Source organism: Anas acuta, chromosome 8, assembly GCF_963932015.1.
Source record: "Anas acuta chromosome 8, bAnaAcu1.1, whole genome shotgun sequence".
Lineage (NCBI taxonomy): Eukaryota > Metazoa > Chordata > Aves > Anseriformes > Anatidae > Anas > Anas acuta.
The window spans coordinates 30,064,341-30,081,558 of NC_088986.1; the positions used below are offsets into that span (position 1 = coordinate 30,064,341).

Sequence of the window (17,218 nt, forward strand, 5' to 3'; positions counted from 1 at the left end):
TACATATTTCTGTACAGTGTGACTAATCTAAGTTTGGACAGTGTAGAAAAACTACAGCTCACTATCTGTCCAAATGTAATAAGACAGCTAACCCATGAATTCATTGCATCCTGACGGATGAATTCAGTTTGTAGGTAAGAGTAAGACAATGTTGCAGTGATTCAAAAGAGAATCCTCAGAAGCTATTTTTACATTCAGAAGTGGTGGAGACAAATAGGAATGGAGATGCAGAATGAAATGGTTGATACTGCAGACTGGTGTCCATACAATATGCATTTCAGAGGGGCTTTACTGTGTTCTAACTCTAGTCTGGTCTCTTAAGCTAAATGCCCATTAGCAGTTGGAGCTCATTTGAGGTGTACTTCTGGAGCACACATTCAGGTTCCATTTCATCCAAAATAAAATCCTGTTTGTGCTTTCTGAGACTGCTCTGCAGCAAGAACCAAAGCACAGTATGTGGGGATAATCAGGAGATTCGCCTCAGAAGCGTACTCCTGATCTAAACTAAACCACTAATGTAGCGGCACCTGGAGAGCTCATGCAGCAGCACTACAGCGATGCAGAGCTAATGTGCACAATTAGTGAGCAAACCGAGGCCAGCCATCAGTGGAGCAGAGACAGAAGCTGTTAACCACGTAGAAAAGAAAATGTTTGCATAGACAAGGAAAAATTTTGTGCAAACATAAATGCATTAGCACAAAGCAGAAAAGAAAAACCTACTGGTATTTGTCTCACATATGGAATTCTTTGCACTGGCAAGAAAATTGTTTTGCCAAAGCTTGCTTACAATAGCAAAAAGAAAAAATGCACCATAGAAAAAAAAAAAAAAAACAAACTGACTCGGAAAATGTACTTTTGCACATATCCAGCTTTGATTCACTACACAAGAGCAAAAATAAACTTTTGCTGTCATTTGCACAAGCATGAACTTTAAACTAAGAGCAGCAGCAGAAAAACAGAGAAGAAGTTGAATGCCAGCTGGGCAGTCGAACATCTGTAAATGTTAGATAACAGAGATTTTGTTGGTGTTTTGTAAGAATCGAAAACTGCAGACAAACACATACAGATTAGCATTATACAATAGAACAATCAAAATGCCAGTAGGACAATGTAAATTACAAGAACAATACCAAGGAAAAGTGGGCACATTAAAATACTGGGAAATATAAATACCACACAAATACACTGCTTTCTACTAAATCAAGTGATTGAATGAAGTGTGCAGCTACACTGGGTCAAACAATTCACAAAAGTTGCACGCACAAAAAAAAAAAAAAAAATCAAATAGGTAGCAATGTAAGATCCTTGCAGCAGTGTCTAATGATGTTTTAAAGGTCTAGCATGTCTTCTGGGCATAGAAGAGCTGGAAATGGATACAGCAGTGCAGCCAGCTGAACATTTGCTTAATAGAATATCCTCTGCACTCAGAAGAAGCAGTGGAAGTAAAGTAGAAGCAAGTGGAAGTAAAGAGGACGTAAGTCTCATTGCTGAGGTTTTCCAGAGTCACAGGTCAGATGGGCAAGTCATGAGCTGTAGAGAAGGGAGGAAGCCATGCATATGCATAGTCTTAAGCAATTTAAGTAAGGTATTATACAGACCTGCAGTTTACCACTTACAAAAGTAACAGTAGTGTCAGTTTGTGATGCAATACTCAGATATTTGCAAATGTATTAGATAGAAGAATTAAAGAAAGTAACTACCTCAATGCCTTCTGAGCACCTTTTGGGTGTGGTACAGGTGGAAGAAAATGCAATTTGAGATCAAACCTGTTGTAGAAGAATACCTGTTGTAGAAGTATAAGCAAGAAAAACAAATGCAGCTTGCTGGGATTGCTGCCATAGCTGTATAGATGCAGAAACAGAAAAGCAAAAGCTGTAGCTGATCGTGATTACAATCTCATCTATCTGCTTGAAATGACCAAGGCAATAAATCTAAAATGAAATAAAATGAGATGAAATTGCATTTGACTCCTGGAGCACTGGGATAATTGCTGACCTCCCAGAGGCTATTACCCAGCTCCTAAAAAGTAAAAACCATGCAGAAAAGACCCACACCTGAAAATGGATAAGTCAGTTTGAAGATTAGTAGTATTCATAAACCATCTCACATCACTATTCCAAGCTTTTGAGATCCGTACAGTCTCCTGAGGTGATTACTAAACAAAACCATGCTAAGAATATAAGCACTGTAATTCCCTTAGGTCTTCTTACATATAAAGGAGCTGTACAAAATATCCCATAGCGCAGCTTTGCAGCATGTAAATGCAGAGGCCATTACATCGCATGACGCAGGGTGCTGGAGGCACTGCTGTTTGAGAGAGGCATACACAAAAACAGTACTATGGAACAAGAATGTCAGATCCTCAAAATAATGGAAACAGAGCAAACAAGGAAACGCAGCATAAGTATTATTTAAGCCAGGTCTTAGTTTGAGGCAGGGGTTACAAAAGAACATCAAAAGGACACCAAAGGCCTTGAACAAGGCAACGATTTAGTGTCAGCTCATGCCCATTAATCTTTCACGTTAGCCATTTTAGCAGGGGGAGTGCCCATGGAGCTAAACTGTGGTTTGGTGCCCTGCCACATCTCGTGCCCACCACACTCCAGTTGCACACCTGATGGTAGGAAAAAGCTTGTCCTGCTCTGGTGTCATGCCTCATAAAAGCAGTCTTCACAGAAAAAGGTATTTGAGAGCGGACTTTTTGCTCATGCAAGGTCATTCAATGCATCTTCTCTGGAGGCAGGAAATGTGTGCGTGGTGACTGCGTGGTGACTGCTCCTGCCTTTGTAAGCCATTGAGACTGAAGCTCTCCTAGAAGCTTTATCCATCAGAATACACAACGCCTCTATAAAATACAGATGGAAAAAAAAAAAAAAAGCTGGGCACACAGAAGACATGGATTATCTGTAATAACAGAAATTATGTCGTCTGTGACCTTTATAGCAGCAGCCTTGTTGCAGACAGCATTAACATAGAGAAGCTGCACTCTGTAGAAAATTTTGTTTCCTTTTCTGTCTTATGGTAGAAATAGCTATAGATGATATTTTTTGATCTGTAGGTTATATCACCATAAATATCTGGCATAGCTTTAACAAGATAAGTTATGTCAATAATAGAAAGAATATTGTTTTTACAATTTAAATGAGGATTTGATTTTAAAATACTGCAGTTTCTGAATACAGAAGCTCTGTAGGTCTTGCATGATCTGTCATCCACAAAGAGATATGTTATTGGGAATTATTTGGGTGCAGAACAGCTGAAGATGTGACTTTTTTCAAACAACATGAAAAAGGTGAGCACTGTGGGCTCCATTTTACTCTTCATTGGGCACTTGTAACTCCTGTGATGGAGCCAGGTGAAACCATGTTTGCACATCCGAGAAGTGTGAGCTGTGGTCAGCCAGTGGGACATGGTCCCTTGGTCACAGCACAGAGGCTTACCCTTGGGTAACTACTTGGATGTTTAACATTCAGCCATGTGCAAAAGCTTGTAGGATCAGAATAGGAGTTTCTTTGTAAATGTAAGTAACATAGTTGCTGTGCCATCCTGATCCTTTTGAGCAGCAAAATAGCCTGATGAGTACACACGTGAAGGAAAGATTTACACATCTCCATGGTTCATATGTCAAGAGCACATGGCCATTAAAAAAAGCGGATGGCCTGTTGAAGCAATATGTGATTGTGGTTACATTTAATGGCAGAGGGAAAACTGAAGGCATATACTTGCAAGCCTAACTGTGCATACAAATCAATGAAGTCTTGTAGTAACCAGATGCTCAGAACAGAATTCATTTTAAAGCTCTTATAGTAATTTAAACCAAGATAGTTTTCAAAAATATAGTCATATATGGTTGTAATCTATATGTCTAATAATTTGCACATTAGATTTTTAAAACTTAAATTCATCCTCAGACGGACCTGAGTGAAAATCTAATCAAATTAGCATTTTAGAATATACGACTACTCTAATGTCATTTTCAGAACATGATAATACTTTTGATACGATACTTTCACTGTTATAAAGACAGAAAAAAATGCAAGAGAAGCACTGTGGGAGACTTGGAAGTTTAATTCTAATGAACGGTGTTCTAAGTTAGGTTTTTATACAGCTTCTATTACTTTGGTACCTGCACATTGACATCTCCTCACTCCTTGATGGTGAGATAGAAAACATTTATAACAGTTCAGTGAAGGGATCCCTTTGGTAATGCATTATTGGCATTTTATTCAGGCAATAAGTTTTATATAATATTAATCTTAAATAGTGTAGCAATTGCTTATTTCTTTACAGATCTTTTTAAAAGTTTTTAGAACTTCAAATGATCAAACTTCTTCATCCTCAGTTTCTTTCAGTGGGCCATATCAATTTTATCATTTGGGTATACTTCTGGTTGTTGTTGTTGTTTTTTTTGATGGTGCTGTTTATTTACATATTTATTTATCTATTTATTTATTTTATGTGATATGTATTGTGTTGATTTTCAAAGCTGTTGAAAGGCCTGAATCAAACCAGAATACCAAAGCTCCTTCTAGGAAGGCATTTAATGTTTTCTCAACCTAACTCAAGTGGGAGTGTTTTCTGTCAAGGGGTGGAAGCACTAATGCCAAAACCATTTGTATTATGACTCTTAGTACAAAATTTAGTGAATTTAGATTATCAAGGTGATGATAAAAAGCACTGTATTGTTGAGCATGAAGGCTTTAAAATGCAGTGGTGGGCTTCTTGGTCTTAACTGCAAGGGTTGACTAGCACTCATTTGTCTGAACTGAATACTTTACATTTAAATTAGGATTTTGTGAAGTAGAGATGGAAGGATTACTGTGTGTGAGAGATGAATGAGGGAAAGCGTTGTATTCTGTGCAGAAGGAGGATAAGTGCTGTGGTTCATCTGACATAAGAGATGGATTACAATGAATCTGAAGTGGTAGAAGGTTTGCTTAGGAATTATTAGCAACATTTTACATTTAAGTAATCTACCACTGCAATAATGCACGTATAGTTATGTGATATGTAATCTACCAGGGAAAAGTGGAGTTTATTTCCAAATATATTGAAATTATGTGCTGTTTAAAGTATAGACAAGTTGGTAAAAAATCTGGAGCTTCTATGAAGAAAAAAAAAATAAAAATACAGGATAACCAAAATTCTGAAGAGGTTCCAGCAGATGGAAAAAGTGTATGCTCTTACCACTTGTGCAAGGTTTAACTGTGCTAACAAGAAGTATTTGATAGGTAAATTTGCAGCAAAAATACACTCAGCAATGGGTGAAAATGTACTTTCCTTTGCACCCAGTGGCACAGTGGCAGCACTAGTTCTTTTACTGAATTTTCTCAAAGCTTCACAGAGTGTCTTTCAAAATCTTAGGTTCTTCCAGAGGCTAGAAGAGGTTGTCGTTTGCTTCCCGTCTCTGCACTGTCTCCCAATACCCTGAGAGCACAAATTGTGTTTTGGCCTGACTTATTAAACTGCATATTTTGTATAAATGTCCCTGGTGCATACATAGATTTTCACGTTGTAAGTGCTGTAAGGTGTATGGGTCTGTATCAGGGAGATGCTGGAAGAGAGTCTGGGAGAGCTAAGGAGAAGGCAGACAGCGTGCAGTTCACCTAGTCCTGCGCCCAGGGCATATTTGCACTTAGGCTGCGTGGTAGTGTCAGGTTGCTCAAGGAGGTTCACATGGGTCATATAGGCAGTTTAAATGTAGCTTCATGGGGCTTCACAGTTCCAGATATAGGGCTAGGGTGCTTCTGGTACCCGACCCAGCTCATTTAGCACAAGCAGAATTAGCAAATTCAGCTTGATACAGCTCCACTCACCTTGCTGGGTCAGCAGCGTCTCTGACTGATGGGTCAGTTGGTAATGTAGTCATAGCAGCAAGGATATTCATGCTTTCTCACAGTTGTAAGGAATGACTTATTTTTCCTTCTCATAGTCTGGCTAGGCTTCTAAAGCTGTTTCAAAATGGTCTAGAAAACAGACAGTCATTAGGTACTGCTGGAGTTCAATCTCCTCAGTAAATGCATTCCCAGAACAGGATGGTTAAACCCAAAGAAACAGGTGATTTGTGGTTGTTCTGAAAAGTTCAATTACCAGCCAGCTTGGAAGAGAAAGCAACTAAAAGTGCCTAGCGGTGGCATTTTTTTCATATGATCAGGTGTTTTACAACACTGATATGATAAGGTTGAATATATAGAAATAAACACAATGTGGTATATAGACACACAAGAAAAATGTGAATACTGGACTGATGCATTTTTATTTCTATACCAGTAGAAGTACAAAATCTTATTTGCACCAAGTTGTTCCAAAGCTAAGGCAGCTGATACTAATCCACGTTTCCTAAATGCCTCTGAATAGTTATATTTGCTCACCTGTCACATATTTGTAAATAGCCATTCTGCTGACATCTTTGTTACACTGCTGCTTAGCTGACAGAATTTCATCTGCATAAATGGGTGGAAAGTCCTTTCCTCACATGTCTAACAAACTGGAGACAAAGTGCCTGCCAATGTTTTAATTTCTTGTGCATGTTCTGGTTAGAGAGTGAGAAGAATGCTTTCACTCCACAGTGTCATGAATATGGTAATCTATGGAAATCACAGAAAGCAGGTACTTAAGTTAAGCACATACTGTACTACAGGAATCCCTGATGAATTCAAGTCTCTTCTGTTTAGAGAAGATGTTGTTGTCTATTAAGTGACAGACTGCCAGATGTTCATGAAGTAGCACAGTAATGTGTATCAGTATCTTCTTTTCTTCAACCCAGAAGGTAACATTTTCTTTATCATCTATGTCATCTTGGCTTTTGATTGTAAATGTCTAAGCTTGCTTCAAATATTAACTCCTTTTTGTTTTATTGATGAATATTTCATGACAGAAAGACTTCAATACATTTGTAGAATATAAGTTTTTGCTGCACTATAGTAAGCCTATAATCCTAAAATCTTTTCCTTCACTCGGTATAAGCTGCTAAAAAACAAGCATTTGAGGGAGAACCTGAAGAATAATTTGTTGGTGATTTTGAGGAAGTAGAGAAAATTTTGGCAGTGATAGTGATATGATGAAAGCAGGAATAATTATTATTTTAAATAATGGTTTTATCTGCACTCTCAGGCATGATACTATGTATCTCATGGTGAGGTCACAGCAGTATGTTTTCCTAGAATACACATTAATGTTGCAGTTAGTCACAGAATTACTGCAGGGCTGGGGGTTAGCTCACCCACTTTAAATAATCATGGTTTAAAGAGTGGACAGAACAGTTGAGTAACTAAGTAGAGTGGTATATACACAGGCAGCACAGGGAGTAGAGGTTGCGCTAAGAAGTACATGTGCAGGAATTCTGGATTATTGAGACAGTGCTATTTACAAGCAAATAAAAGTTCCAAGGCAAAAATTCAAAATAACTGAAAGACAGAGTTTTTTTTTTTTTTTTTTTTCCAAAAGATCTATTGTGTTGTCCTTTATTTTGCAGTCTTTTGCACATCATTAAAGGCAGTGATGCCAGTAATAACTCAGCTCTAAACACAGGATGGTGAGGATGTGTGAACCCTTTCATACAAGTTTTCTGCACCTTCTTGCTAACTAGGGCAGCTCTGGGGCCTTTAACAACTGGTGTTGGCCCAAGAAATTCTCTATAAGCTAGAGACCGAAAGAGTGAAGTGTCCCATCATCCCCATGAAGCATGACCTGCCTATATGCCATGGGGAGGACCCTTAAAGGATTCCCCGGAGGAGCTTGCAGTTGTTTATGTGGGCTTGACACGAACTCTACTGGGTGAGTCCTTCATGACATAGGCTCTTCCTGTGCAGCATATGGGAAAGGCCCATCCATTAGCATTGTCAGCCCAACACAGAAGCTATTTAAGAGAATTTAGCTTTGAATGTTTAAAAGAGTAAGAACATCTAAAAGATCAAGAAGTAGCAGCTCCATTTTCTCCTTTGCTGTATATAGTTAGTTTTCATTAGTTGAACAGTTTACAAGATTAGTGGGGAAAGCTGGTGCGAAATATTCCCTCCAGATTATCTATGAATATGAATGTGTATGTTATTTTCCACCTTCACAGGAACCAAATTCAGCTTTTAGCTTTATTGTTTATCTTTCCAGAAGAAGCACAAGCTACCTTGACATAGTGACAAGATTTTGCTGTTGTTACTGTTGCTGCTGTTGTACCGGGAGTTTGTGTTTCCTACCTCTGGAAATGTTGGAGTTATGTTCTTCTGTGTTCTCAGAGAACAAGGAAGAAAACAGATACCACTTCAGAGGAAACTTCAGTAAATGTTTTAGTAAAGTTGCAGGAGGCTGGAGGCAGAGCACTGGAATGGGGTTTATTATGCAGGATAAGGTAGAGTCAAGGCCACATGTTTGTGCAGCATATAGTAAGGATTCTAGATTTATGCAGCCATTTTGAGCATATTTGACTTTGGAAAAAGCAAACTCGAAGGATTCAGAAGCTACTGGAAAAATCATTAAAAGTGAAAGTACCTTCTCTTATGTACATCAAATACAGAAAATTTTCCACATGAACAAATGGGGGTCAAACGTTACTAAAACCTTTGTGCTGAGGGCACATAAAATGACCCATACAAACCTGATTTAAATTCTTGTAGCTTCTGGGTGAGGGCAGCTGTCTACCTTGCTTAAATGTTAATGTTTCCTTTATCTGATTGCCTTTCTGTACCATGCTCCCTATTTCAGGGGTCCTGCCTCACCTATTACCCCCTTCAAAGCTACTCATTCTTGTCTGCAATCTTCATATCTCTAATTGTGTCTGAGGCAGTCACTTGGCTGAGTAGCCTCCCAAGCTTTTTCATCCTTAGCTTTTACCAGCACAGCCACTTCTCTCTGCAGTTTTCCAATGCCAAGTAGAAGCCTTCTATGACATAGTCCTGTCAAGGCAAAACAGAGATAAAGCCCAGCTTTGCTACATTTTTATAGAAGTGAGTGGTATTTAGGGAGGATAGCTCAACCAAGTACAGATCAACTCTTCTTTGTAAGAAAGTAGCACTTGACATGGATTTATGAAGGGGAAACCATGTTTGACCAACTGCGGGCAGAACAATGGGTGTTATCTTCAGCAACTTTCAACACTGTCTCTCAAAGCATCCTTTTGGACAGAGTGGTGAGACATTGATTAGACAGTGAGATCAACTGAATACTGACTGAACCTACTAGTGGCAGAAAATCCAACTACAGGCCAGTCCCTAGTGGTGTACCCAAGATGTTAATTCTGTGGCCATTTTAACATCCTCACTAATGATCTGGATGACAGGACAGAGTGCATCTGCATCTTGTTTACAGATGATGCAGAGCTAGAAGGATTTTTAGATATACCAGGGGGATTGTGCCGCCACTCAGAAGGATGTTATGCTGGAAAAATGGGCTGACAGAAACCTCGAGAAGTTCAGTAAGGGAAAATGTGAAGTCCTGCATCTGGGGAGGAACAACCCCAGGCACCAGCACAGGCAGGGGCCAACCATCTGGCAAGCAGCTTTGCAGGAAAGGCCCTGGGGAGGACAAGCTGACCACCAGCCAGCCACGTGTCCTCACAGCAAAGGCCAGCAGTGCCCTGGGCTGCATCAGGCCAAGCATTGCCAGCAGGCCGAGGGAGGTGATCCCTCCCCACGGCCCAGCACTGGTGGGACACCCAGAGCGCTGCACCCAGAGCCGGGCTCCCCACGGCAGGGACGTGGCCTTACCAGAGTGAGTCCTGCAAAGGGCACTGAGGTGATGGAGGAACTGGGGTGTCTGCCCCACGAGGGAAGGCTGAGAGCACTGGAGGCGTTCAGCCTCAAGCAGGGGAGGCTCAGGAGGATCTTACCAATATGCAAAAATATCTGATGGGATATCAAGCTGAATGATTAGGAATTCCATTTAAACATTAGAAAGAACTTTTTTTTTTTTTATGAGAGTGATCAGACATGGGGGCAGGTTGCCCAGGAAGAATAAGAGCAATACCTTGTTTGAATTCTAAAACACGCTGGTAATTACACAGCAAAGTTTAGGTGTTAAAGTTATCCATCCATTTGCATAACTTTGTGGGCCTTTGTTTGGTGTATCACTACTGCAACAAGTAAATAATATTTCAGTACACCAATTTGAACTCTTTTAGCAATTCAACTTGTCAGATATTTTTCAGTCTTCATTCTTGTTCTCATTTAGTTTTCCTATGTGCAAGCAGAAACGTCTATACTTGAAAAATGTAAAGTATGTGAAATAAGACAATTTGGCTTCAGTTCTACCTCCAGATTCATGAGACATCACCGTGTCACTTAAAATTGTTTACAAGTTAAAAGCATACAAGAGGAATTTAGAGAATGAATGCATAAACCTCGTCATACCGCAGACTTGAGGCAACACACAAATACAGAAGAAACTGGATAATGACATTACATTCAACATGGGAAATTTGTCAGACATGAGGGAAATGATATTTTTAAAATCTGTTGCCTCATGGCTACATGATACTGCTACCCCAAATTTCCATGTGCCAGTGATCATTAGACTTGCTTATGTAAGTTCTTCATTTACCTTGTGACCACTGCTCCCTGAAAATTATTTTTAGGAAAGTTACTAATTTTCATTGTTCTTTTCTATGCCCCATCTCATTAGCATATACCAACAGGATACACTTCAGATCCACCAGAGTACTGTAGGAGAGTATAGCTTATTTTTGGTTTATGACGATACCTAGCTGTGCCAGCTGAAATCTGCGTTTTCTAACAGTAGATAGCATCCAGTCCTTTCGCGGGAAACAGCTCCTAAATAAACAACTGGTAACCACAGCATGGGGGTGTAGCTGGACTTTCCCAGGATAAGGAGAATATCAATTTTAAAGTTAGAAATAAAGTCTCAGTCACCTGATACATATTGCACTGCCCTGTTCACTAGCCTGTTCCAGCTCCAATTCAATTATGCTACTTGCTGGTGCACCCATAAAAATTACAGCAATCTGAAGTGAAAGATACTCTCTACTTTTTACCATTAGGAAACAAGCACCTTTTTTAGTTCATAATATGCTCAATTACCTTTAGATTGATCCATGAATAAATTATAATCAAAACAGACTTATTCACCTTAAAGCTCTCCTGGCTTAAGGTTTCATTGTTGATTCATTATGTTGTCAGTTCTCTATTGGCAGGGTAATGCTTTTTTATATCTGGATAGAGACAGTTTTAGTGGAAGATACTGTTATCTTTAAATGAGTAGGATTTAGCTTTTCTGGTGAGAACAAATTCATCAATGATGAATCCCTGGAGAAACTACTGAAACAAAAATCACAATGTTGCTGGAGATTTATACAGTTCATCAGTTAAAAGGCAGCTTTTGAAAGTCTTTAGAAGGGAGGGTTGGATTTTTTCTTTCTTTTTGTAAAATATTTCAGCATAATATTTCAAGCTTCCAGCTTTGTGATAATACACTTATAAACAATGAAAGAAAACCACTTAATATATTTATTTTGGCTCCATTATTGATGTTATCCTCTTTAATAGAAATACATTAAATTATGGCAATATAGAGACAGATGGATACGAATAATGCAGCTATAGACATCATTGATACAGATATATAAGCAGACAAGAATTATCAAATTGCTCTGCTTGTTGCAATCTTCTAAATACTTGCTATGATCTGATCCACATATTCATGTTAGCTGTTTTTTTCTAGGAAGATGTTGATAGGAAAGAGATACAAGTGTATGGAGAGCTTAGTCACATATGAGATATGTCGAAATTTCAAAAAAAATATGTATCTCAAGACATACTGTGGAAAGATTTCAAAAGCAAACAGGGATTTAAACCAACCAAGTTCCTGTGCTTGTGCTTTCATTGGGAATTGTGCCATTAAATCCCTATGTGCTTTGGAAGACATCCCCTAGCATGATTAGAGGTGATTTAACTTTAAACTCTCTTAAATATCGATCTCTTGAGAAGTTATTTCAACATGTTTCCACTTCTGCTATATCCAGTAACTCTGCTTCTCATTTCATAAGGCCTTTGTCTCCCAACATGTTTGAAACTACAGCTCTGAACAAGAAGTCATCTCATCAGTCTTCTGTATATTTTCTTCTTATATCATCAGCCTTCTGTGCATTACTCAGGACAACTTTCAATAAGTCCTTCCTAAACTCCTGAGACTACATTTTCATGTATTATTTATTGTCATAGAAAAGATGGCTAATTTTCAGTGTTGTTTGATGAAATTTGGCTTGGCTGCTTGTGAACTACTAGACTCCAAGCACAAAATAACCAGATCATTTGTATAGACTCGCAGTCATCTTCTGTTAAGTCACTGGAAACTCATTGTTCATGCCCAAGCCTGGAGTAGGACCTAGGTGTTTTGTTAATTATCCTACAATCCATTTAATCAATTTATTGATGGAAATACAATAATGCATAGCAAAAACTCAGGCTGGATGTTAGTTTTGTAGATAAATCTTTACTTTGCTTAGTTTGAAAATATACAATTTTTATAGCTTAATTTAACATGTATGTCATTAAAAAACATCTGAAATAATGCAGTTATGGTACCAACGGCATGGGATGCAATTCAAAATGTCTGCTATACATTCCAGCTAGTGGCTATGTTATATGTAATAATCTGCTTACTTCCATATCACAACTTAGAAAATTAATTAATTACCATTAAAAATCACACTTTTTCTATAAACCAAAATGGATGATTTTTCCATGCTTTTCCTCAGATCACCTATTTTATTTCAATACACTCAATATTTCTGTCTCTAGAAAGCGGATGATTGCACATACATTAAGAGAATAGAAAAGTAAAGGCTTTATTCTGCAGAAATTTGGCTGTTCTTCCCAAAGATGGTCTTCAGTCAGGCCATGAACAACTGTCTCTTTTCTCTACAATTTCAGTTAAAAACCTCAGCGAAATTAGCTTTACTACTACCTACTCTGAAAGTCAGCAATTCAATTCCTGGCCAGACAGGGAAGAGTCCAAAAATGCTTTTGTCATCAGGTCTCCGTCCATCTCAAGCTCAAAGTTGTTGGCATCAGCACATACATGATGGAGAGAAAATAGTTTCTAAGTGACACAGCTACTGCTTATATGTAGCCAAAATATATTTCTAATTGACACAGCCTAGCAGATAGACAGGAATATTTTCTATCAAAATTTGCGTTTTTTTTAGATTTTTGGTTAAAATCTTGGGTTTTCTAAAATTTGTATGAAGACTTTGTATGAAGACTGTTTTTTAGAGCCTGTTATTTACAATGAAATTAGTCAATTTTTTCCTTCCACTTATTTTCCTTTTCAAATTAACTTTTTTTTTTTTAACTGTCTTATTTTAATTTGGTATATTAGTCCACTACCTTACTGCTGTTTGCAGTAATATTTAAAAGCTTATTTTAAGCCATCCTAGAACTTTTTCATTCTAAGAACATGAATCACGAATGTATGGCAACTGCACAGAAAAGAAAGTGCATTTGACATCTTTGAGGAAGCACTTGAATGTGACACTGGGGAACAAAGTTCCCATTCAACAGACAAAGCAAGAGTCTTGTGACAGTGGGCAAACTGAGACTATAGCTAGATTTGGGACAGAGGGGGTCTGCAGTTACCTCCCCCTTCACGCACGCACACATACACACACCAGTGCTGGTCTTGCATTTACCTAGATTGAGAGAATGGCACATTCCCAGCCTGCAGCAGGTCACCTCTTTTGGAGATCACCACAAGACTGCAAGTTCTGATTTCAAGTTGAAATACGTTGAAACCACAGAACAAGTCTCAGAAGCAGGGAAACATTTCAAGGACCTCACCCTCTATCTGTGTGCTCACAAGTGCCAAAACCCTAGCAGCCAAGAAAGCTATTATTTGCTGTGACAGGAGTCCTACGGTCCCATTGTGGGGTATCCTGATTGACAGAGCTCATTGAGGGATTTTTCTCCTATAGAGCAGAGTAACCTCTTCTGGATTTACTTCATTTTAAAAAATAATAATTTCTAAATTTTTAAATAATTCTGTTTTTAAAATTCACATTGAAATTCCCTCTTAAAAATTTGATAACCACAGCAGTACTGTATCTTGTTCAATATGCTCTTTGAGGTTGTATTATTAGCGTGAATTAATGCTAGCAACTACTGAGGCTACATATCCCCTGTTACTACCTGCTAGCTTCTGCAGTACTGCAGTAGCTTCTGAGCTTGGTTTAGATAGATGGATAAAATATTTTGTATGGAATAAGGAACTAGTTTCAGGGGAGGAAGGGCACAATCTCTTTCATCAAGCAAAAAAAAACATGTTTTCCACCATCTTTTTATTCACCTAAATCTATGATTATGGCGCACTACAGTTTTCCATCTCTCTGCTGTGCAAACAAAGGAACTTTTTCTTTCAGGAAGCTGGGTGTTTGGCAGGTTTATGAAATCTGAATCTACACTTCCATGTTCTTGGGTGAGACATGAGTTTTGCAATTCAGTGAAATTTTCCTGTAGAGCTTGCTTAATTGGGCTCAAGGATTAAATGTCACAGAAAAGACTACAAGTGGTTCATAGAGGTAAATTATGAGATTAGAATGTGTTTCTGTTCATTTGGTGTTTGTTAGCCTTGCTTTTGACAGGTCAAGACCACCTTCTGTTATCAGAACATAAAATGCATGTTTGTGTGCTTTAAAAATACATAGATATAACCAGATATCCATACAAGTAATCTCAAACACTGCTAGAGCCCTTGTAAGTAAATTGATAGTTTTATGATGCCTTTCCACATAGTATAGAAATAAAGTTATATATTTGAATTATTTAACATGATACATTTTTATATATAAGCAGGTATGCAATGGGGAAATAGAAGACTGTTGGATGCTGACCTGCAAATCAGCTATTTTTCTGCTACGGTATATTAATATTTTAATATTCAATATAGATTTTCAAGTCAGATCCTGAAGTTCATGGCTGATTTTTATTCACTTCTCGCCCTGGTAGAGTCCCACTGATTTCAATTTCAGCCTCCTAAATAAGTCACGCTAAACAAGGACTTAGGATCTTGCCCTTAGGTTCAGACTTACTCCCTTTACTACGCCTGCTTATTAAGCATATTAATCATGTTTCCTGATTTTTATTTTAGAAACTACCTAATTTTGGGCCTTACCTGGAACAACGCAAAAAAATAATAGCTGAGAACAAGATTAAACTGAAGGAACAAAGCATAGCAGCTGTACTTCCTGAGAAAAAGCACTTCATTCCAAAGAAGCCCATTCCAGCAATCAAGGTAAAAAAAAGATATGCTTATGTGTAAGAAATGATCAGCCATCAGGCAGTTGACATGCACAGTCATTTCTAGCAGTTTGAGTTGGTTATTACTGCTTTTAAGCTTGTTAGAGGGCATCAAAGACAACTATTTATGCAGACTTTCTAGCTTTTAACCAAAATCGATGGGAAATGATTTGTGATGTACATGTATAGGTATTTCCCTAATGTCGTTTTTCAAAATCAAGATATTCAGGCAGTGGAATGGTAATTGTAGAACATGGTGAATACCTTGAAGAATTAAGTTGAACCATTAACAATTTCTTTTAATTTGAATGAAACAGTATGAGCTCAGCTTTGCATGATACTTCTTGATTATTTGTGGCTTACTAAATATCCATCTCTCATGCAAGAAAAGGTTGGTGTGGAAAAGGTTGGTGTTCAATATACAAAAGCTGAGACCTAGGTTTTCAAACTAAATTTTAAAGCTGGAAGATGTTTGTCTAGGTAACTGATCCACTATGTGCAATGAGTAAATGTCAAGGTGAAAATAAAACCTGTTCCCCCATCCACTGCATAATCCATACATTGGAGATTTTCCCATCCCTTAAGTAGCCAATAAAATTAAACATCAGCAGCTAATTCTTCTAAGTGTTCACTTTAGACCCTACTTAAGCTTCAAAAAACAAACAAAAAAAAAAAAAAAAAAAAAAAAAAAAAACAGGTAATAAATAAATACAAGGAAAACTTTTATCAGAAATCTCCTGTAGGCCCTTGTATGAAGCTATGTGAAAATATCTGCTGAACTCATTAACTGTCTTCATCATATATGTAAGAATATCAGATATTCACAGATAGGTAGCTTTCACTGTATGATCAAAACAGTATGAATTCTTGCAAAAATAAGACCAAGAATAAAATACAATATGAGCAATAGCTCAAAATATCACATATAATTCCCAAGGAAAATTTGCAGCATTTACGAACACATGCAGCATTCCAAGATAGCAGATAGGACTGCAAAACAAGCCAAGGAGAAATTCTGAGTCATCTTCTTGTTTAAGTTAAATTGCTAGCAACTTCTGTAGATCTCCCTCACCTTTTTTGACTGGTTATTTGAGTTTGAGCTCCGCTACTGAAAATCACTCCCCACCTCTTGTGCTCAGGTTCCATTCTTTATGTATATGAAAAGTCCCAAAGGACAGCAATCTACTTCCCCCCCCCCCCACTATGATGAACATTTTCAAAGCCTACTTGACCTCAGAGGTTTTATGGTTCTATTCTCTTTGCAGGGAGAGTATTGATGTAAGGGAAAAGAGAAAGAAGAAACAACAGCCAATAACTGCATTTTCAATGAGATAGCTTGCTTCTGAAAACAGCAGAGAAAAAAAAAATGATACCATCAAAAAACAAATAAACTGAATGATGGAAGAAATTTAGCAAGAGGGAAAAGCAGACATAAAGACTTGGGTTAAAAATAAATAAATAAATAAATAAATAAATAAATAAATAAATAAATAGTTGAGGTCAATAATTTATCAAGCCCAAGCCAAACTCAAGTAAAAAAAAAAAAAAAAAAGAACCAAATAGTCAGAGATGGGTTAAAAAGAAGAAAGGAGGTCCTACTGCAAGGAGGAAGAAGATGAATTCCCCCAAACAAAAACTTCTGTTTATAAAGACACTCAATATTTTTGTGTGGTGGCTGTAAGGAGCTTCTCAGGCAGAAAAATCAGGTTAGCCTCTTTCTCACACCTTCACTTGAATTAAACAAGACTGAAAAAGACTGAAGCAATTAGAATAAAATAGCTGATTTGTGACAGTCTTACAGTCTGAGCATCTCTTTAGAAAGGAATGTTTTAACAATAATGAGAAAAACAGCAGTAAGAGATGTCCACAAAGAAATAACAGAATACCAGGGTTTTGCTTGAAGTTAGGGAACTTGCCACTCTACAAAGGGATGTGTTGTAAAGTTTATTATTAAATGACCCATCCATAACATTTTGTGG

At 37.8% G+C, this 17,218-nt stretch overlaps 1 protein-coding gene across 2 annotated transcripts in view; it reads left to right on the forward strand.

Annotated features, from left to right (window-relative positions):
- DPYD (dihydropyrimidine dehydrogenase) overlaps positions 1–17,218 on the forward strand; it is a 355,462-nt gene that overhangs the window by 326,242 nt on the left and 12,002 nt on the right. For both annotated transcript variants that reach the window (XM_068690107.1, XM_068690108.1), the window contains one exon: positions 15,091–15,234. In XM_068690107.1, coding sequence (XP_068546208.1) covers positions 15,091–15,234 — 144 coding nt within the window. The remainder of the gene's footprint in view (positions 1–15,090; positions 15,235–17,218) is intronic.